This window comes from Haliotis cracherodii, unplaced genomic scaffold, assembly GCF_022045235.1.
Source record: "Haliotis cracherodii isolate W230 unplaced genomic scaffold, xgHalCrac1.p SCAF_5, whole genome shotgun sequence".
In the NCBI taxonomy this organism is placed as follows: Eukaryota; Metazoa; Mollusca; class Gastropoda; order Lepetellida; family Haliotidae; genus Haliotis; species Haliotis cracherodii.
The window spans coordinates 34026745-34048288 of NW_027266308.1; the positions used below are offsets into that span (position 1 = coordinate 34026745).

The 21544-nt window shown below is 40.1% G+C and overlaps 1 protein-coding gene across 2 annotated transcripts in view; it reads left to right on the top strand.

Moving 5' to 3' along the window:
* The window catches only part of LOC139442000 (zinc finger protein 106-like), a 29541-nt gene extending 9807 nt beyond the window's left edge, over positions 1 to 19734 (top strand). Inside the window, exons 7-19 of one of the 2 annotated variants that reach the window (XM_071222752.1) lie at positions 255 to 448; positions 1330 to 1381; positions 3499 to 5704; positions 7668 to 7851; positions 8482 to 8616; positions 9827 to 9943; positions 10738 to 10926; positions 11632 to 11694; positions 13047 to 13166; positions 13450 to 13524; positions 13936 to 14004; positions 14584 to 14727; positions 15648 to 19734. In XM_071222752.1, coding sequence (XP_071078853.1) covers positions 255 to 448; positions 1330 to 1381; positions 3499 to 5704; positions 7668 to 7851; positions 8482 to 8616; positions 9827 to 9943; positions 10738 to 10926; positions 11632 to 11694; positions 13047 to 13166; positions 13450 to 13524; positions 13936 to 14004; positions 14584 to 14727; positions 15648 to 15704 — 3605 coding nt within the window. In that variant the 3' untranslated portion in view covers positions 15705 to 19734. The remainder of the gene's footprint in view (positions 1 to 254; positions 449 to 1329; positions 1382 to 3498; positions 5705 to 7667; positions 7852 to 8481; positions 8617 to 9826; positions 9944 to 10737; positions 10927 to 11631; positions 11695 to 13046; positions 13167 to 13449; positions 13525 to 13935; positions 14005 to 14583; positions 14728 to 15647) is intronic. The other variant, XM_071222753.1, reaches the window with a different exon arrangement.
* Positions 19735 to 21544: the final 1810 nt, after the last annotated feature.

Sequence of the window (21544 nt, forward strand, 5' to 3'; positions counted from 1 at the left end):
TGAAGAGGATGCCAGACGTCACTGATTCGTTGATGTAATAGAGGTAGTATTCTTAGAAAAAATAACAAGTCCTTCTAGATTTTCACTGGTCTCCTACCAACAGACAAGTTGCCATGTCTAACCCTGGGCACATGAAAATAGATGAGATTAGATTAGAATGTTATACCAAAGTAGAAATTATGAAATGAATATAAAGATGTTTCAATCCTTTAAACACATTTTTAATACATTTGTGGTGCAATTTATTTGTACAGGTCCACAGAGTTTAGTCCCAAGTGTGAACCCACCTCAAAGTCAGTATCTGATGAGTGCAGTGCTGGAGCTCTCCTTGAAGGAGGAAGAGAAACAGAAAGACATTGATGAGCTGGAACGGAAGATTGATGTGATGCGGCAGATGCTCAGGAGGACTTTGGACCATCTTGAGAACAGCGAGCAGCGTAGGAAGGAGGTACTTATAACATCATCATTATCATAACTTGACAGCTTGTGCTTCTAAAGCCTTGAATCCTAATATATAGCTTAGCTTAACTTTGTTCTACTTGATGTAGAACTGCCTAGAACTGCCTTGATATGTGAACTGTTTTACAAGAATGAATGGCAAGGGAAAGTTTGAAAAGTCATTTAAGATAGTGAGTGAATGAGTTGGGTTTAACGCAGCTTTTAACTGTATTCCAGTTATATCGCGGCGTGTCAGCTTAATGTGAGAGGAAAGTGATGCAGGTCTCAGACGTTCACCACTTCAGTGAAACCCACGAGTATGGGTATGGTGCTGACAAACCTAGAAACATAATCAGGGCGAACCGGGATTCGAACCCACAATCATAGGTTTCTGGTGTGCCCAAGGGACGCAACTCTGCACAGCGACCTGTGGCGCCTTAGACGACTTGGCCACACGTGCCCCCTCATTTATGATAACTTAATGGTTTTATTGACACTAACTCATATAGTCACTGATATTCATTTAGTATAAGTGAAATTTCTTGAGATTCTTTCTATTCAGTACTATTCTTTCAAAGGGGCGGTCGGGTAGCCTAGTGGGTTAAGCATTCGCTCGTCACGCCGAAGACCTGGTTTCGATTCCCAACATGGGTACAATGTGTGAAGCTCATTTCTGGTGTCCCCCGCAGTGATATTGCTGGCGTAAAACCTCACTCACTCACTCACTCACTCACTCACTCACTCACTCACTCACTCACTCACTCACTCACTCACTCACTCACTCACTCACTATTCTTTCAACATTCTTTTCAGAATATAAATTCTGTTGATGTTAAACAGTTTGTTTTGTTTGGTTTGTTTTGACACCCATGTTTCATGTTTTCATTCCAGCTCCTTAATGATAACAAGAAGATCAGGGAGAGAAAACTGAAAGTGTTGAGAGGTAAAATGTGTTTTCGAGGGCAAAACATCCATCTATTATTAACCAGTTATGAGCATAGGAGAAGAGTGAAAGTGTAGAGAATTAAAATGTGATGTCAAGGGCAGTACATCCATCCAGTTATGAGCAATATCCCACACCGTTGAACGTGGAGGTCCCTGGACCTGACCACCCGGTCCAATGTGTGTCACCTCTTCATGTCGAGCAGATTCCCGACATGGGTACAATGTGTGAAGCCCATTTCTGGTGTCCCCCGCCGTGATATTGCTGGAATATTGCTAAAAGCTGCATAAAACCATACTCACTCACTCACTCACTCAGGTCGAGCAGCGCAGTGTTAAACACCTGGATCCCCATGGGCGATAAGGCAATTGCAAGTTCAGATGAAGCACTTGAACTATTTTAAACAGAAATTAAGATTGGCTGTGTGAAAATTTCGACCAAACGGCAGTTTAGTTCTTTTCTTGCATGATTATGTACATGCTTATTTGTACACTGATGAAAAGAACAGTCTGTGCTAAAACCGACTGACAAATTTCTGAGCATTTCTTCTGAGCCTTTCAATTTTACTTTGAGATGAAGCATAAATTCTGATACCAGTGTTGCAAACTTATTCTGCTCTATAAAAGTGCAATAATAACCACATGAACCCATGATTAGCATTCCCGTGTAACGGGACTGTTTCAAGGTTTTATTGGAATTTGACTGCCATTACCTGTGATGATTCTAACATTTAATGCACAAAGATTATTGACATAAGAGATTATTCTTCCATGGACCTCTTCTTAATAGCCCATTTGTGCCACATGACATGTTAGGGGCAACAGTCAAAGTCACAAGATTAGAAAAAATCACAAGATTTATAAAACTCACAAAATGTTTGTGATTACACTTTCTCTTCAAGCATTCTTACATTTTTCATTAAACTTGGTATTTACCTTTTCTTGGATGAGGCCCTGCTTTGAATAGGTTTTGGTGAAAGTAAGAGACAGGTCAAGGTCCACAAATAGGTTTTTGTAACACATGGTTACCTCTACAGTCATTGAAATATATATTTATGTATTTCTTAGCTAATTCCAACACATCAAATGTCAAGTGTATTTTTGACAAAGGTCAATGTCACCTTCGAGGTAATTGTGAAAAGTGCTTGTTTCATGCTTTTCCTTGGAGCAAAGATTATTGACATTGGAAGATATCTTACAACTTATTTGTTCCACATGGACCCAGAGATTTATTTTGTCAAAGGCTTTGATAAGGTCAAAGGTCAAGGTCAAGTCCATGAGAGAAATGTCACAAATGTGTGGTTAGACTTTTTCAAAGTATTCATATTTATCATTAGACTTATTAAATACCTTATTTAGGATGGGGCCCTGATTTGAACAGTTTTCATAAATGGTTATGGTCAGCATTCAGGTTTTGATAGTTCTATCATTGGCTGTTTTTTTAGGTATGTATCTTTAAGTGACATGGCTAGTAAAGGGCAATGTAATTTTTGTAGGTATTGTGAAACAAGGTTGTATTATTCATTGCCAGTTGCTGCTGCATATTTAATTGTACGATACTGAAACCTGGGTAATTGTTGGATCTTATCAAGTTGCCTGATTAAGGTCAATGTCTGAAAGTACACAGTATGAAATTGTGGAAATGTCAATGAAGTGGGTGTTTCTGTATTTGCAAGTTACTGCAAACCCCTTTGGTTTCTGTTAGTGGTCACTCTCGCTGACTTCGTTGATGCATGTCATGATATCCCAATTGCGTGGATCGATGCTCATGATGTCAATCACTGGATTGTCTCGTCCAGACTAGATTATTTACAGACCGCTGTCATATAGCTGGAATATTGCTAAGTGAAGCATTAAACAACAAAAAACAAACAAACTGTTATAGTTTCATGGTTATTGCCACGTCCCAATTGTTTATTATGACTTGAGAATAACATCTACACTGAAACATCAATATCACAAGAATTCATAGTTTTAATGAAGGTTGACAAGGTACAGAGGCCCGTTCCTTTTCTACTGATTCTTACTTGGTCTTAACCAAGGCTAATACTTTATATTATATGGCAGCCATATACTTAACATTGTTTGAAATGACTGTTATTGATTTTGTTTGTGCAGAACTGATGGGACATCAATCATTAGAATCTCCTCTGCACACCACTCAGCTTTCCTCTCCACTCCATGCAGTCTCCGAGAACGTCATGACTCCAACACGGAGCCACTTGTCATCCGAATCCATGGACATTGACTTTGTCACAGACTGTGTATCATCTACAAGTCAGGCTAAGCCAGACTCTAACGTCAGGATCGATCTTCCCCACCCAGATTTCCTTTCTTCAAGACTCCCGGATCAACGAACAGAGGCCCCATCCCCAGCAGACACAGCTACAAGGCCAGTATCCATGTCTACTGTTTCTGCTCCCTCCTCCTCCGTTACTAAGGAGGTTGACACTAACCTTGCACACTCCTCTCCATCCCGGGACAAGCCCACTAGTTCTCTCTCACTAAGTTGTGTTTCAGTTAAGCAAGAGCAGAACAGCCCGCCACCTGATATAACCCCATGTGTCACACCCCCCAGTTTGACTGAGACCGGTGGTGGTGAGAGTGCTACAGTTGTTGATAGTTTTGTGCCTAACTCATCTGTTACAAAGTCAACACTATCTGGAACAGTTTTGTTAAATACCCAATCCTTGTTGGACAGTTTTGAGTCCAGTTCTGATCCTACTGCTTCTGAGGCTCATTTGGTCTCCTCATTTACTTCTGGGAAAGCTGGAACAAATGTGGATTTTTCTTCTCTGACTGATGTAGCGGCGGTCATCAGACCTACAGTGGATTCTTCTCACACAATCATGAATATGACAAACTGTTATCACACGTCTACTCCTTGTGCAGAAACTCAAACTGATACAGATCGTTTGGCATCCTTTGCAACCTGGTCTCCACTGGCAGACCGTCTGACCTCAGTATCAGGGTCCTCCCTCAGGAGAACACATTCCGTGGATGCAGTGACAAGTGTCAGTGGTAAAAACACTGACACTGGATCAACTCCAAACATACCAAATTTATGTGACTCATCTAATTCAACTATCAGGCACATTTTGGCAAGTCCCCCAGTAGCTGACGTCTGCTCTAAATCTCCCTTTGATAAAGATGCTAAGGACTCGACAAGTTCAGGATTTGTGTCTGTGGCATCAGCCCAAAGAAGGATATCAGAATCTGAAATGTCACCCAGTAAGGAGTCAATGTCTTTGATGAGTGTTACCTCTGGCAGAACAAGAACAGTGTCTGAATCCAGTGATGGTGATGCGGGTAAACGGTCACAGTCGGTTCCAATGACCTATCTTGGAAGTATTAGTGGAGGTGTCGAAACAGCTGCAGTTTTGAAAAAGCTTGCAGCAGACTTGGGTAACCTAGGCAGTTTGAACAACATGTCTTGTGTTATGCTTGACAGACATGATATTTCTGATAAATTTCAATCTGTATCATCGCGAACAAGAAGGAACTCTGAAAATAGTCAAAAGTCATCAAACCAAGTTGCAACAGACTTCCATTTGATGGAAATGGACCTGAAAGGTGATAACAGTAGGAAGGCCTCCACTCCTAGAGACGAGTCTGACCAGAATGGGAGCATCGCCAGCAACAGCTCCCTGGGGGAGAAGATCAGGCGGTATTGTCAGACAGTCAACAGAAGGACATCCCTGGAAACTATTGAAGGAGAAGCATCAGATGGGGATCGGACTTTGAGGGAAGAAGACTTTGCAAGACCTGAGAGTCCGGGATCTGACAACACACCAGGAAGAATACTTAAACAGTGCTCAGTTGTTTTGCAGAAATTGGAGCTAGAGAGACAGGCAGCGAATGGATTGAATGAGAATGATGAAGTGCAGGAGATGGCTGATCATGATGTTCTGGTTCAGGAGGTTCAGCAGCTGGAGGTGATGGTGCAGGACAAGGAACAGCCGCAGGCAGCTCCAATTCATGAGGCTACAAAAGTAGATACAAATGGGCCACCATCTCCAGGGAGGAAAAAGAGAAAAACTAAGAAAGAGAGAGATATTTTGGCCAACAGAAGGAAATACTGGTTTGATTCCAGTTCTGATAATAACTCTCAGGAGGAAGAAACTGTGCCCAAGCTGTCAACTCTTAAACAACAGCTTGTATTTAGTCAGAAAGATAATAATAATTCAGATCTAGAACAAGGCTCTTTGGATAACAATATTGCTGATATCAAGAGGGAGATTGAACAATTTGAAGATCAAGTTCAAGCAGAAGTTCCTCAGAACAAGGTGGATGTGATGGGGAATCCTGATGATGACCCACTCTCGTAAGTCGACAATGAATTGTGATATAATAAGGCCTCTATTAACTGTTTTAGCTCTGCTTTTTAGGTGTTGGATTTTTGAGTTTGCAGTTAGTGTTTTTGTTTGTAGTTCTAGTTTGAGAGTTAGATTTCAATTAAAACAGTTTACCCTGAAATGTATTAAAAAGAAAGATCATTTATTTCTTGCTTTTTTCCCTCTTAGTAACGAGGAGTATTTACGAGGAGTAATTAATCAAGTATTTATGTTTATTATTGTTTGTAGCATGTCTGCCTTGTCCAGGATACCAACAAACCTTTCATGAATTCCCGAGAGAAAGACTATAGTCTGGAAGGTAATTTACGGTACCGATGTTTACTATTATATCTGAAAAACTATCGGACCTACTCCAGTCAAAGTTGGTATGAGATTATTAAACAGTCATACATAACTGGATATTACATTTAAAGACAATCGGTGCATGAATATCAGTGCCATCTGCATAATGCTCCCCCTGCGTCACAGGGCCATATGATACAGTTGAACCAATCAACTCAACTCAAGGGTGCATGGGAATACGGTGTTAGCGTTGGGTGTCTCAACGTGCGTGATTCCTGTGCACCCTTTCAAGTTGAGTTGATTGGTTCAACTGTGTCATATGGCCCTGTGACGCAGGGGTAGCATTATGCAGATGGCTGTTACATTGAATGCTCGTTCCATCCGTGATGTTGTTGATGAAATATGGTGATAGCTAAATAGACAGATTTTTTATTCATGCACCGATTGTCTTTAAATGTAATATCCAGTTATGTACGATTGTTTAATAATCTCATACCAACTTTGCCTGGAGTAGGTCCGATAGTTTTTCAGATATTGTAGTAAACGTCAGTACCTTAAATTACCTTCCAGACTAAATTTGATCTTTTTTGCATGACGTTTAGATGCATGCTATCCACAGCCTTACAAGCAGACTTGCAGTGTCTGCATGATAAAAAATGAACCAATCACTATGTAGCCTGTTTTCTTTTAAGGAGTAAATTCTCAACTAACTTTGCTTAAATATTATTGCAGCCCATGTGTTTTTGTCAACTAAGAAATATGAATGGCTCCACATTTATGCCTGAGGCATATAAATTTCTGAAATCACCAATCCTTTTCAAAGATTAGGTGTCATATGACCCATACGTGTTCAAAACAATTTGAGTTAGTGAGTGAGTACACCAATTTTAGCAATATCACAGCAGGGAACACCAGAAATGGGCTTCACACATTGTACCCATGTGGGGAATCGAAGCTGGGTCTGGAACCTGAGCGAACACTTTAACCACAGGCTACACCAACACCAAAAAAACAATTTGAAATCTTGGCCTATGTTTGTTGATACATGTATATGCATCTTACAAAGAACTCTTTCTGTTATTAACACATACTTTGAAAGGTCAGCATGCAGATCAATATCTTGCCTTTCTTCTGTGTAATCGGGGGCACGGGTGGCCAAGTCGTCTAAGGCGATGCAAATCGCTGTGCAGAGTTGCGTCCCTTGGGCACGCCAGAAACCTATGATTGTGGATTCGAATCCTAGTTCACCCCGATTTTGTTTCTAGGTTTGTCAGCACCATACCCGTGCTCGTGGGTTTCACTGAAGTGGTAAACGTCTAAGACCTGCATCACTTCGGGCTATCCTCCCACATTAAGCTGACACGCCATGATATGACTGGAATACTGTTAAAAGTGGCGTTAAACACAAATCACTCATTCACTCTTCCATGTAATCTAAAAACTAGGCAGTTAAGAACAATGCCAGTGTCTGATACTCATATTCTTTGAAAGAAGCAAATCCTTGAAATTTGTTATGTTCTTCTTATTTTTTTATCTGTTGCATATAGCAGTGTAGTGGTAATTGACATTACTGGATGTAGTGATATATATATATATGTATTTCTATTTGACTGTTTGATGCAACTGACTGACTGGTCTGTATGTTTACAGACTGAGGATGCAGGCTGAGGATGCAGGGAAAGCGCCCAAATCACCATCACATGCAGCTAAAACTGGTTGCCCATCAAGTTTGGCCTACGCTGGCCCCTCTGACCCTGTCACCTGTCTGCAGGTCTTCAACAACCACCTGTATGTGTGCTACCAGGGAAAAGATATTCACAGATATCACCTTGTGGTAGGTGTTTATGTACCTGGATCCTCATTATCGTCATTGTTTCCGACCATGTGCAGTGAACCTGACATGACAATATACTCCAGATACAAATGCATCACTGTATTGTTGCAAGCAAAGGACACTCGCATTTCTTGCATTAATTTTAGGCTCGTATTAATTTCATGATCAGGTTATAGTGATTTGTTTTGCGTATTTAATGTAGTCTGCAACTTATCTGGAGGTCTGTATGTACAGTGTTTTCCCAGCTATCTTCCCAAATCTTGGAGTCATAAAAACTCCTTTTTTGTTTGAAGGAAGTCAACGGTATATTGTTAGGGGTCATCAGTGTCCAAAGAATGATGTCTTGGATATAAACAGAAACATTTCTGTGCTACACATGGAGTTTTAGTCCTGTTTTATATGTCACTAATGTCTATCTATGCTGTTTATTCCTAGATAATATTCAAGAACGCAGTGTAAGTTATTTTTTATCACAGATTAAATGACAATGTTATTTATGATAGACGAAATAACTTCCATCGCCACTGACACAATTGGGACATTTATTTGCATAGGTTCAATGGACACTGTGTTGATACACCTGCAATACTGTTCCAAGTGGCATCAACTAACTCCTTTATTCTCTTCCAGACAGGCGAGATGGACATGCAGTACAACTGCAGCTATCACTCCGTACAGTGCATGGCTGTGGTCGCCGTACCAGGAAAGGAAGACTGTATCTATGCTGGTGGGCTTTCGTTCCATGTGCTGCTCTTCAATGTAAAGGTCAGTTCACTGTCAGGTCTAGGTGCTTGCACTGAAGTAATAATAATACAATACAGGGAATAATGATCAGAGAACTGCTAATGTTGAGCGTTCGACAGATTCAGATTCTGATAGCGATATGTTGACCAAATCTCATCACGTCACCATCGTTGAGCTTTTGAGGGGGGATGTACAATGGCCTACTGCACCAGAGCAGAAAAGGTCTTCCAGGTTCATCCCCCGTATTCCTCTTCCCCAAGCAGAGCACTTCGAAATTGTGGTTAATTCACAACATGGTTGCTTCAGTCATCGCTTTCTCAAGAGGTTGCCTTAGTTCAAGATGATTTCATTGTCATTGCTCCAGACTTTGATTGATCCCCGGTATTTTTTTTATCAGCATTGATCTTCAGGATGACTATCTTCCATATACCCATCCACCTGTGGGACAGGAGGTATCTTTGCTTTTATCACCAGAGGTGTCATTTCCAATTGGCAGTCCTCCCATTTGGAATTTATATGTCCCTGTGGTTATTTACAAGGATGTCAATATGTGTGAAGTGGGGAAGGGAGACAGAGGAAAGGTCATTTGAGGGTTTGACAGTCACTTGTTTTGGCAGAACAAGTCAGACAATAATTAGGAGCCATAAACTACAAAAGAGAGAAAAGAGTTTAAGGCTGTGTTCCCTATACTGAAAGGGGAAGACTTCCCTGTCATCTCCATGTGTGGACCCTCACAATACTTGGCTTAATATACAATACAAGATATGTGATTCTCCATATCAAGACATCATTGGTAAATGCAATTATTAGCTGTGTCGGCCTTTTCTTTGTTCTTTACATAAGCTACGTGTCAGGTAAAACAGGCCCACTCTTTTATATTTTTTACTTGATCAGTGTACTGTGCAACTGAATCTAAACATGCACATGTCATCAGTATATTATAGCAGATCATGACCACACCCAATCACGACCATCATACTGTGATAGTTATCATATATTAATTGTCTGTATTGTAGGAGCACTTTACACATAAATTAAGGTCCATTATGATATTGTACAAATTCTATACAGAACAAAAAAATTAGGGATCAAGAATAATTTTGGGGATATTTTTGTGAAATTGTGTGCTCAGTCTTTACTACAAAAACATATTCAGTATAGAAAAAATTCTGGCAGTATTGTTGATATCTGAAATGATCAAATATTGATGATTATTTTGCTTGATTGACAGACTCCCCACATTGTCCAGACATTTGAGTTGTCCGAGGAGATCAAATGTATGCACTACGATGCAGGGACACTGTATGTGGGACTGATGTCAGGTTCTGTGGAGGTGTTCGAGGTCAAGGTGAGACCTGTAGGACACTTCTTCATGGATAAGGCTATTATAGGGGATAATATGTTTAAATCAAGAAATGATTGAAGAAGTAATCTGACTAGCAAAGGAGATAGTTTTATGGATATACAACTTCTTTATTACAATGAATGTGACGTTTTGGTGTAGATACTAACACTGTTATCAAGCAAGTGATCACTGAACAATCTCATTTCCATTGTCCATTGTATATCTATCTTAATCCTTCTCATCTTAATACTGGCTTCCAGTCAACTTGTCCATATCTATGACAGTATTGATTTTATTGTATAATACCAACTTCTAAATGCCCTTTAAAGAAGTTAGAAATGTAACTGTCGATCATAATTTGGGGCTATATTCAACTGTCAAATTCAGTTTTTGTGATTTGCATCTGACTGTAAACATGGTATATTGTGAAAACTTCTCACATACCAAGAACAGAAAACTAATGTTCAACAGGGAAAAGTACATGTCCTTTGGGGCTACTGAAAGTGTCATGTTAATTTCTAATGCTGAATAACAATTTGCAGACCCAGAGCACTCCATGCTTGTTGTAAGACCATGGATCTGGGGATCACAGTGACTGATCTGGCTAGCATTGGCTCCATGCCTTGATGGAATTAGTGGCTGCTCTTGCTATAACCACTGGTTTGCCTGGCCCACACTGCTGGGATATAGCTGGGATATTGCTGACTGCATCATAAACAACATTTTCTCTCTCACTCGCTAACACTGATTTAAGGGTTATTGTTCCTAATTCCTCAAAATGTAATGCTCTTTGCCAGAACCAACGCCACAAAGACTCATTCCAGTGTGCCTACCAGGCTATACACTGTATCTCCTCGGCCCGAGAGGGAGGCAGTAAACTCATCTGTGTGTCTGCCCAGGACACCACAATCTCCGTGTGTGATGCTCGCAGCGGGCTGCCTGTCAGAATACTCGGGGGACACAAAAAGACCTCCTTCTCTGTTATGGTGAGAATCCTCTGCCCAGTTATGTGCTGGTACACAATTGTGTGTCATGCAAAAGTCGATATGCTGACATCTTTGTGTGAGACTGGGAAAGTAATATTCTACGTCCTTGCGTAAGTTTATATAGTCGGAGGTAGCCCCAGTGCCACACGAGTGCAATTCTCACATAACATTCACTTTCAGAAGTGAGTCCGAAACATTTCCAGTCTATTTCTTAGCTTCTGCAAATTACCCCAGGGTGTTCCAAGATTTGTGTATGCTGACTCACATAAGAAATTCTATTTGCACACCCTTTTATTGTTGCCCTTAATCTTGTACAGTTCATGGGTAGTGACATATTCTTGCTGGAAATCTAAACAAAAACATATGAGTATACATGTCTGTTTGAGTGAGCCACATCCCATTAGTTATAAGTAGCACCACACCCATGAAGGCTCTTGTTAGACCAGATCTTCAGCAACCTATGCTTGTTGTAAGAGGTGACTTTTCTTGTCGTAAGAGGCGACTAACGGGATTGGTGGTCAGGCTAGCCGACTCGGTTGATCGATCCCAATTTCGTAGATCAATGTTCACGATTTCAATCACTGGATTGTCTGGTCCAGACTGGATTGTTTGCATACTGGCATCATATAGCTGGAATATTGCTGCGTTAAACAAACAAACAAACCAAAATAAGTAGCATCAATATTTCTCTTCTTGGTGTTTCAGTCATCTGATCACTTTGTGTTCAGTGGGTCTGGAGACAGGACAGTCATGATGCATAACCTACATGTAAGTAACTGTCAGTGTTTGAAGAGTAATTCTGTGAATGACTAAATCTGGCAAGAGGAAGATTCCAACAGCATTCTTCTGATCCGAAAGAGAGTAAGGATTGGTGATCAAGTTGCAGTTGGCATTCACTCAGTTAACAGGTGATTTGACCAAATCAAGACAATGATGTCTGACTTCATGACCCCTGCAACAGGCAGAACATAGTGTAGGCCGGCGGTGATAAGGCATTTCCTGAGAGCAAATGTCACAGTGAAGGCAGCAGACCTAGGTGTTGATGAGGCAGTGTTATTCCGGTAACCATCCTGGATCTGATGACCATTCAGAAGCCTTGCACCGGTATCCCTTCTGGATCTGATGACCATGCAGAGGCCTTGCACCGGTATCCCTTCTGGATCTGATGACCATGCAGAGGCCTTGCACCGGTATCCTTCCTGGATCTGATGACCATGCAGAGGCCTTGCACCGGTATCGCTTCTTGATCTGATGACCATGCAGAGGCCTTGCACCGGTATGTATCCTGGATCTGATGACCATGCAGAGGCCTTGCACCGGTATCTATCCTGGATCTGATGACCATGCAGAGGCCTTGCATCGGTATCTATCCTGGATCTGATGACCATGCAGAGGCCTTGCATCGGTATCCTTCCGGGATCTGATGACCATGCAAAGGCCTTGCACCGGTATCCTTCCGGGATCTGATGACCATGCAGAGGCCTTGCACCGGTATCCCTTCTGGATCTGATGACCATGCAGAGGCCTTGCACCGGTATCTATCCTGGATCTGATGACCATGCAAAGGCCTTGCACCGGTATCCTTCCGGGATCTGATGACCATGCAGAGGCCTTGCAACGGTATCCCTTCTGGATCTGATGACCATGCAGAGGCCTTGCACCGGTATCTATCCTGGATCTGATGACCATGCAGAGGTCTTGCACCGGTATCCTTCCAGGATCTGATGACCATGCAGAGGCCTTGCACCGGTATCTATCCTGGATCTGATGACCATGCAGAGGTCTTGCACTGGTATCCTTCCAGGATCTGATGACCATGCAGAGGCCTTGCACCGGTATCCCTTCTGGATCTGATGACAATGCAGAGGCCTTGCACCGGGATCCTTTCGGGATCTGATGACCATGCAGAGGCCTTCTACAGTCCTGACGGCTTTTCCAGCTTCCTGCTCTAACCAGACCAACCTCTTGCTGCCAATGGCTCACCCGAGACTTCCCAGGTGGCTCCAGCTTACTAGTTGAATGGAACCTTTGTGCAATACATTAACCTACAGATATTTGGTTTACATGTACCATTAATCATGTTAACATGTTTTATAATGATGAAGTTGTTTTGTTGACAGACTGGCAAGCTGGAGTGGACATTCAAAGAACATGGTGGCATTGTGACGAGTGTGTGGGTTGAAGGAAACACCCTCTACTCAGCTGGTTATGACAGATTGGTCAGGTGCTTTGACATTAAGGTGTGTGCAGACAATGTTAGCTGTGGTGTAACTGTAATTTTATTTTGCTTTTTGTCATCTCAAGCTACATATTAAGTTGAAGGAGTTTGCCATACCAAGGTCTTGGTATGTACATCCTATCAGGGAAGCATCAAGCACTTCCACACTCATCAGTTGTCTCCTAATGTTTTGACATTCGTTGAACAAAACCATGTTAAGATCTGTTGATTCTTTTCATGCAAATTAGATATAAATTTATTCTTAGTCGCCTAGTTCATTAGTGTATGGCAATTGATGTTTTCAGAGCCACACTTTGAGAAAAATGTACTATGGAGCTGGCAAGGGTGTGATAATGAGTATTGCTGTACATGGTGATGAGGTAAGTATTGACATTCAGATGTTTAAACACACATAGGTTGATGTTGGTAATCCTGTGCAATTTAATATTTTCTCTCCATAAAAGTGTTGCCTCTGGTTAAAATAATTGTTTTGAGTTTCATAAGGTCAGTTAAACCGTAATCCAGGTGTGAATTTGATTAAAAACTGGATTCATGCATACCAAACCCAAAAAGTAGTAAGGGAAAATAATGACCTTATTGATTGGTGTCATGTTTGCTTGTGTCCGAATCATGAGTTTTATTCCTCACAAATTTACAAACCCTTGTTTCTCTAGATGTCTCAAGGATCTGTACTATCTTTTTCATTTAGAATTTGTGGTTTTATTCACATGGTAAAAACTGAAACACATTTTGCAACATAAGAAACATTCAGTATGGTGTTCTACTTTCAGCTGTACACAGGCAGCCGTGAGGGCCATGTTGAGTGCATTCAGATGAAGGCGGAAAGTTGGCCCTGCAAGGTGAGAACTGGTGCCAGTCAAGCTGCTCTTATCAACTGCTGCACCAGTTTGGTGGCATTCGAAAATGTTAAAATCCTACCCTACCTTTAATTCAACTCCATTCCATTTTGGACCGCCTCCGTGGTCTAGTGGTTGAGCATCCACCCGTAGAATGGAAGGTCAGGGGTTCAATCCCCGCCAATGTCATACCAAAAGACGTCAAAAGATGGTACTCGTTGTTATCTTGCCTAGTGCTCAGCATTAATATATATATATATATATATATACATAAGGGCTAAAACAAGAACTGGTCTTACCCGAGTCAGTATGCTGTGTCTGAGAGAGACATGTTGAACTGCAGCATGGTCTGCAGCATGGTATCTCAGTGGACTAACTATAAAATGCCCACACACACACTGACAACAGCGCTGCTTATTAACTCTCAGTAGTTTCCAGAATATGAATCAGTTTCTAACATTTTCTTGTCTACTAATATTGACGTTAGACTTCGTTTTCTTCAATATTGTTGTTTTAATATGCTTTATAAACAACTCTATCCCATACTTCTACTGCACATCTCCTTTACCCATGTGCTGACAGATTGACAGCTGCCAGTATGTGTTTGGTGTGAGGGAGCACCTGCTGCATCACCTCCTCACAGACCATGTCCTGCCCAACAACAAGCTGGCACGCTGCATGTGGAAGGACTGCACTGATTGGCTCACACAGCAGAAAGATGATGGGGTGAGCTTCTCGGAATGAAATGTTACAGAACTCTTAATGAGATGAATCAGTTTCCCAGAGAGCTGTAACATTGCTGACTGGCATTGAACAGTTTTCTCTCATTCACAGTCTAGTCCAGACTAGATTACTTACAGTTTATATGTTTATATGTCGACCATGACTCACTCTTGTCCCCCAACACAAGGTGGGGGGCGGGGGGGATGCAGGAATGGGACCTTTCTGTCACATTTTGTTTCCAGAGCACAACTCAAAGACATTTCAGTATTTCTGGCAACTTTGCCAAGATGCCATGAAGTGGTGCCTTTTGCTATTTAGGATTTGTTTTCTTTCTTTCTTTCGTTCATGAAAACAAATCGAATCAAGGTTCAAATGAGGGTAGGGTTTGTTCCTAGGGCATAACTTAGACCATTTCATATTTCTGGACCAAACTTTGCAGATGTCAGTGAAGCCATTAACTGGTGCCTTTCGCTGCTATTCCAATCAATTACAGTTTAATTTTAAGAGCAGAAGGCATGAATCATTGCTATGTGCTCACTTGTCAATCATGTGGTCAATTGCTGACTTTTGTTTTTGGATTATTTTTACCTTCTTTCTTTTCCTTTGATATTTAGTCTAATTCCATTGAAACTAAAATGGAAAAGCCCAGTATTTCCTCTGACAGCCACTGCTCCCAGTGAACTAATAGAAACACCACCCCACTGAGATGACGAAAGGCACCAGTCAGCTAGCAGCATATTCATCAGGATTTGATTCACTGTCATTGACTCTTCAGAACAAGCCCTAAGTGGCTTTGTGGTCAGTGGCTTGAGTCTTTCACTTAGTCAACACACTATTGGCAGGGGAATGAGTGGTCTATTTTTGTATAGCAAAGCAAATTTGTTTGTTATTGTTGTAACCAACCATTTATATTTCTGTTTCAGTCAGTGGAATTTCACATGAGGAAACATTTGGACAGTCTCAATGGAATCACAGCCTGAGTGTGATCAAGGTGAATGTGATCTAACATCAGTCTTTCAACATGGAGAATGTTTTGTCTTTGGCCATGAAACTGTGGGTAGAGTAGCTGAAGATGAATTGATATCAGTGATATGAACATGCATGTTGTGATGTACTCATTCAGGAAGAAAAGGTACTGTCAACATCCAAGGGAAGTTCTGCCGAAATTCTGAGTTACTGACTGTGAAGGCCATCTTCTGTACAGATATCTTAAGAGAAGTCTTAAAGGTCGGGGGATATCAAATTGAAATGTGGGTACATTGTTTAAATACAGGACTATATTGTGTGGGGAAACATTGGAGTTTACAGTTAGCTTGTTTACAGTTACAGGAGATTGACTATTTTGTATCTGCTCCAGTTACATTAGAAGTTTCTTGATGTTATGCATTTGTGATTTGCATAATTGAATGAAGCTCAAATGAACTAAACTGTCCTACAAGTATGATTTCATTTTCTTTTGATGGGTACCGGTAATACAAAGCTGTGTGCTACCTGGGTGTGAGAGTTCCTACAATACTGATACTGATGTGTGAAAAAATAGCCTTGTGCCAAAAATGCCTGAGAAGGAATAATTTGTTATAATTTGGGATTGTTATTTCACTGTGTTTGCTTTTGAAATGAAGGTAATCATTTTCCTATCCTAGGTCAGAGCACCATGCACCTGCTTTTGGTTAACCAGTTAATTATTTCACCATGTCACAATCTGTACACTAACAGTATTCAAAATCAAGTCAAAATCAGGTCAAGATATCCTTGTTATATATAGCTTAAATGTTGAAAGATTTAGAGGGTGTTTGGATTCAATTATCTAAAGACAGCCCTTCCAATTAAACCAGCAGAGAGCAAACAAGCTCTTAGTTATGTACACACTTTAAATAGTAATAGTTCTGGTGAAAAAGTGGCAGATTTTAATCAAAACAATACACACTAAATGGTGTCTGTGTCTTGTTTGTAATTGTGTGGCTGTTAAATATACATATTCCAGAGTTGGTTACTCTCTGCTGGTTTTCATTGGTAGGCCTGAAAGAGCAAACCTAAATGACCCAAAGACACCTTCCTTATTTCAAAAACTGCAGGACCTCCTAACACACAAGGCTTGTTATTAGTTGAGTGAGGTCTCAGGCAGAAGGACTGAGTTAATTTGTCTTTTGTTGTGGTTGCTAAAGATTCTGTATTCTGTCACTCTCAAAGTACAATAACACAACTCCAGTACCACTGAAAGACTCAATACTTCAGGGCTTTCAGTCTTGTGAAATTATTGTGCAGGACATTGACTGATGAAAGTTGAATTCCATTTATGACTTTTAACATTCAACTGTACAGTGAACCATTGAACTTATAGCCCTTGTCTAAAAGCTCCTGTGATATTGATCATTGAAGATCCATTTTGAATTGCTTTGACCAAGATGTCTCTTGTGATTAAAAGTACAGATTTGATGAAAATGTGTACTTTCATTGTATAGATACTTCACCTCAGTATTGCATGAAACATGTCAATAAATGTGGGCCTGATGTAACTCCTGAAAGATGAAGTGTTGTGATGTCTTCTGATGAACTTACAAATATAAGTCATCAACCATAGACAATACTTGTGCTAGAATACTGTCTGGAAGCAAATGAATGTTTAGCTCACCTTACTGAAAGTCAAGTGAGCTTATGTCATGGCCTGCTTGTCCATCAGCATCTGTAAACGTCTTCTTGTCGGGATCAACTCGACAAATGAGGCCGACACTTCACAGGCTTGTTCCCACCAGTCTTGATGCCGGAATTTGCTCAAGATTTTCAATATGGTCATCACTGCAGCTTTATGATAAAAACCTACTTATGTCCACTGCTCAAAATGTACTGTAATGCTCTGTTATTATCTCAGAATGCATTTTTGGCTCTGTAAACATCTTCTAGTCGGAAGCTGGCACGTTCAAATCATTACGATTTTTGGGTCGGTTTTGGAGGGAAACAATTGGAAACAATTGTATGGCATTAGAAATATATTTCTCCTTAGAAGGTATACAAAGCTCACTGTTGAGACTTTATGTGAAGTATATTTAACTGTAGTACATTATAACTTTGCAAAAATGTTATACAATGATACATTCATTCCTTTAGATAATTAGAAATATTATGAAAATTTATTTACTTGTTTCATGTTTGTCTATACATGTAGAGTATTTATGTAGAAGATATTTGAATAGCAGTTTTGACCGCAATGTATTTTTTAGATGCAGACATTTTAAACTTTGACCTCATATCCTGGTGAGCTACATTGCAGTGGCACTATTTTAATTTGTATTTCACATTTTTTAAGGATGTGCATAAGGGATGAAAAGTTACACCCAAATCACAATATATTAACTGACATTTAGTTAACAGTACGGGAAATACCAGTAAACTATTTCTGAGTGAACCTGCAATTATTTTCTATTTCATATAGAAAATACAATAATAAACATTGTAGTGTTTTGTTCAGATAACAGGACAGACGTAGCAACTGTCAACTGAAGCAGCTAAAACAAGGAGTCAATTCTCTTCCACTCTTCAGATAATGAAATTTGACAGTCCCTGGAATATCAAGGTTACGGCGTCATGTAGAATATTGATGAAGTTGAAATAAATTGATTTGAATCTTGGTATTGAATGTCCATTAAGGTACTCTATTTACATGACCTTTGATTCCTGGAAAAAATGCCTCAAATGTTGTGTGCTCCAAGGGATAATAAACCAAGTGATTGACCTCAAGTCTAGCTCATTTGTTGGAATGGAGAATCAAAATAGAGACTGAAACACCTTAGTCAGTTTATTGACCTGTTGCCCAGTGCCCTTAGTAGTCCTGTAAGGTTATGTGCACTGTCCTTGTTCCACATTGTGTACAGAGGTCACTGTCCTTGTTCCACATTGTGTACAGAGGTCACTGTCCTTGTTCCACATTGTGTACAGAGGTCATTGTCCTTGTTCCATGTTGTGTACAGAGGTCACTGTCCTTGTTCCACGTTGTATACAGAGGTCACTGTCCTTGTTCCACATTGTGTACAGAGGTCACTGTCCTTGTTCCACATGGTGTACAGAGGTCACTGTCCTTGTTCCACATTGTGTACAGAGGTCACTGTATTTGTTCATGCTTGAGGATCAGCAACAAATGTTAATTAATCCAGCAACATTTCAGCTGGTTTGTTATTTTTTGTGTCTTGGTACATAAAGTGTCTCATAGTTTGTTTTGCATTTAAAACTTTGCATTTTTTATCAAGACTGTGATAGTTTTATGTAGAAGTAGTGCTACGGTAGTGTTGTGTTCATGTGAATATTTTATCTGTTTAAGCAATCTGTTAGACAATCAAAAGAAGGTGCTTTTCAATATCATTTGTTGAACACTGCAGGTTTTATTTGTGACAAGAACTTTTCTTTCTGTCTGTGAAATAGGACATTCCATCTCAAAATACCATTAAACCTCAGAAACTCCTGCAACTGGCGTATTGTTTAAGTCAGTTACCTTATGGTCCAGTCACTCCAGTGGAATGTTTATTGGCACGATGTTGTAAAATTGGCACTCTCCTTGTCTTGAACTACAGTTATCTCACATGTTTGACGGTCCTTGGACAAAGGCTAAACAGGTGTCAATGTACAGGAAATCATTTGTCATGACATCAGCTACTAACCAGGGTTTTGTGATCGACTCGTAGACATGTTCATTTTGAACCCTGCAGATGGTTTTATAACATGGGTTTTCCCATTTCATTATGAGAGCCACATATCACAATGTGTGTAATCAGCTCAGCTGACAACTCTTTTACCTTCATCCCTAAGTGTTGCAGTTATGAGGTTCAATGTTAATTTGCACACATTACTTTTGTTCCAAATGTTAGACTTGTCCAGTGTTGTAACTGTGAATATTTACAGTTTGGTCTATACTGTAGTCTGTTTTATGCCTGGACACATGAAAGATGGAAGTAAACATCCTCATGATCAAAGTAGCTCCTTTTGTATCTCATGATGTATATACAGTTGTAAATATGACAATAAAACATGATACACATTTGTGTTTTGTGATTATTTTTGAGTAGGTGACAGTACTTTTATTTTGTATTGTTAACAAGAGCATGTCACAATGAGAGGTGTCCTCAATCGTTTCACCACCACCTGCGTATGCTGTGCATTTTGTTCAATATTATGTTTGAAATGGTACCAGACTGTTCTTCCAGAGTAAAAATAACTAAGAAACTGATGAGGTAAGGGAAATAGTTTAGTGTTCCCAAACTTCCACTAAGGTAGAAATTAGGTTCAATTAGAAATTACTAAGATCTGATTTTAATGAGATTGTAGAAATACATACTGGAAAGGGTAGTATGCTGAACCTCAGAATTAAATTCACAAAATTTGTAATTTTTATTTCCAGGAACACTTCAGTCTTCAAGTAATATGTGTCTGAAATCAACACTGTCTGAGTAAACTAGTGCCACCTTGTACTGATGCCACTTACACTGGTTGTTAGCTGTTGATCATATTCTCAATATAATACTCTCTTCACAAGTCAAAATGCTGGTGGGTGACCTAGAAGTTAAAGCAATTCCTAGTAATGCAGATAAGATTCATATTTATTCTGTTTTTTTCACATTGGTACTGGTACATCCAGTGCAAGGAATGGCCCTTAGAATCAGTCCAGCCACAACATAACATGCCCTCCACAATAAATTGATTTGAATCTTGGTATTGAATGTCCATGAAGGTAACACAATAAGAGATGAGGAAAAAATGTTTATAAAATTTAATACTCAAAGCTCCCTTTCCAATCCATGTAGGTTCTGCGTTTTGAAATGTAAGTGGTCGCTCACTTCTCTGGGTTATCAAATCAAATGCTGATAAAGTAGTATCAAGGAAGCAACCTCAGACACTCAGCATGGTTTAAATGTGCATCAGTTGGTATCACAAGGGTATGATGTATATGGGTGTAACTTATCACAAATACACACTGAAAATACCAGTTCTATTTCAAAATCAAATTGGCTGGGACGTTAATAAGCTCTGTTTATCATCTAGTGTTTTTGGGAGGTTTCATGTGCAATTGTATTCCGAACATAGGGAAATTATGAGCTTGGTTTAATCAAACATAACAAGGGATCCTTGTCATAGCAGGAATGTTGGAAGGAAAAGATGAAGGAGGGTCCCCAGATTCCAATGCTATTGGAGCAAACCTCAATGTCACCATTGTGACATTGACGTTTGCTCGAATAGCACTGGAATCTGACAAGTTTAGTGAATGAATTGATCGCAATTTTATTGCAAACATCAATTTTCCTAGATCCACATCAATTTCATAGTAAGTATTTAAATGTCAAAGTGCTGAAATCACACACTCCATCATCAGCTTCCAAAATGAACCTATTTGGGGGCTTGGCCTGAAGCTACTGGCGTAGAGTATAGACTTTTTAGTCCAGTCAAAATATAACTCCATATTTCCAGCCTAGTTCAGCAAGGGTGGAAACTGGACTTTATGGTCAGTTAACTCCCTTGTCTCTGGAACATGGGTACAAATTAGTTTATTTAAAGTCAGAGGGGTGGCCGAAAAGTCCTAAGACAATGATGGACTGGGTTGATGCTGATTATTTTCAAGATAATCCCCTCCAAGGGCGACACACTTCTGCCAATGATGCTGGAGTTCCTCCACAGCAGATGTGATGTCAATATCATTTGTATAATGCTTGCCAGATTTGGGGAGAGGTTGAAATCTGATGAGTATGGAGGATGTTCCAGGAGTTGAAAACCACAGGCTTGTGCACTTCTGCCTTGTCCTGGTGGTACAAAACACCTTCTGTGAGTTCTCTAGGACATT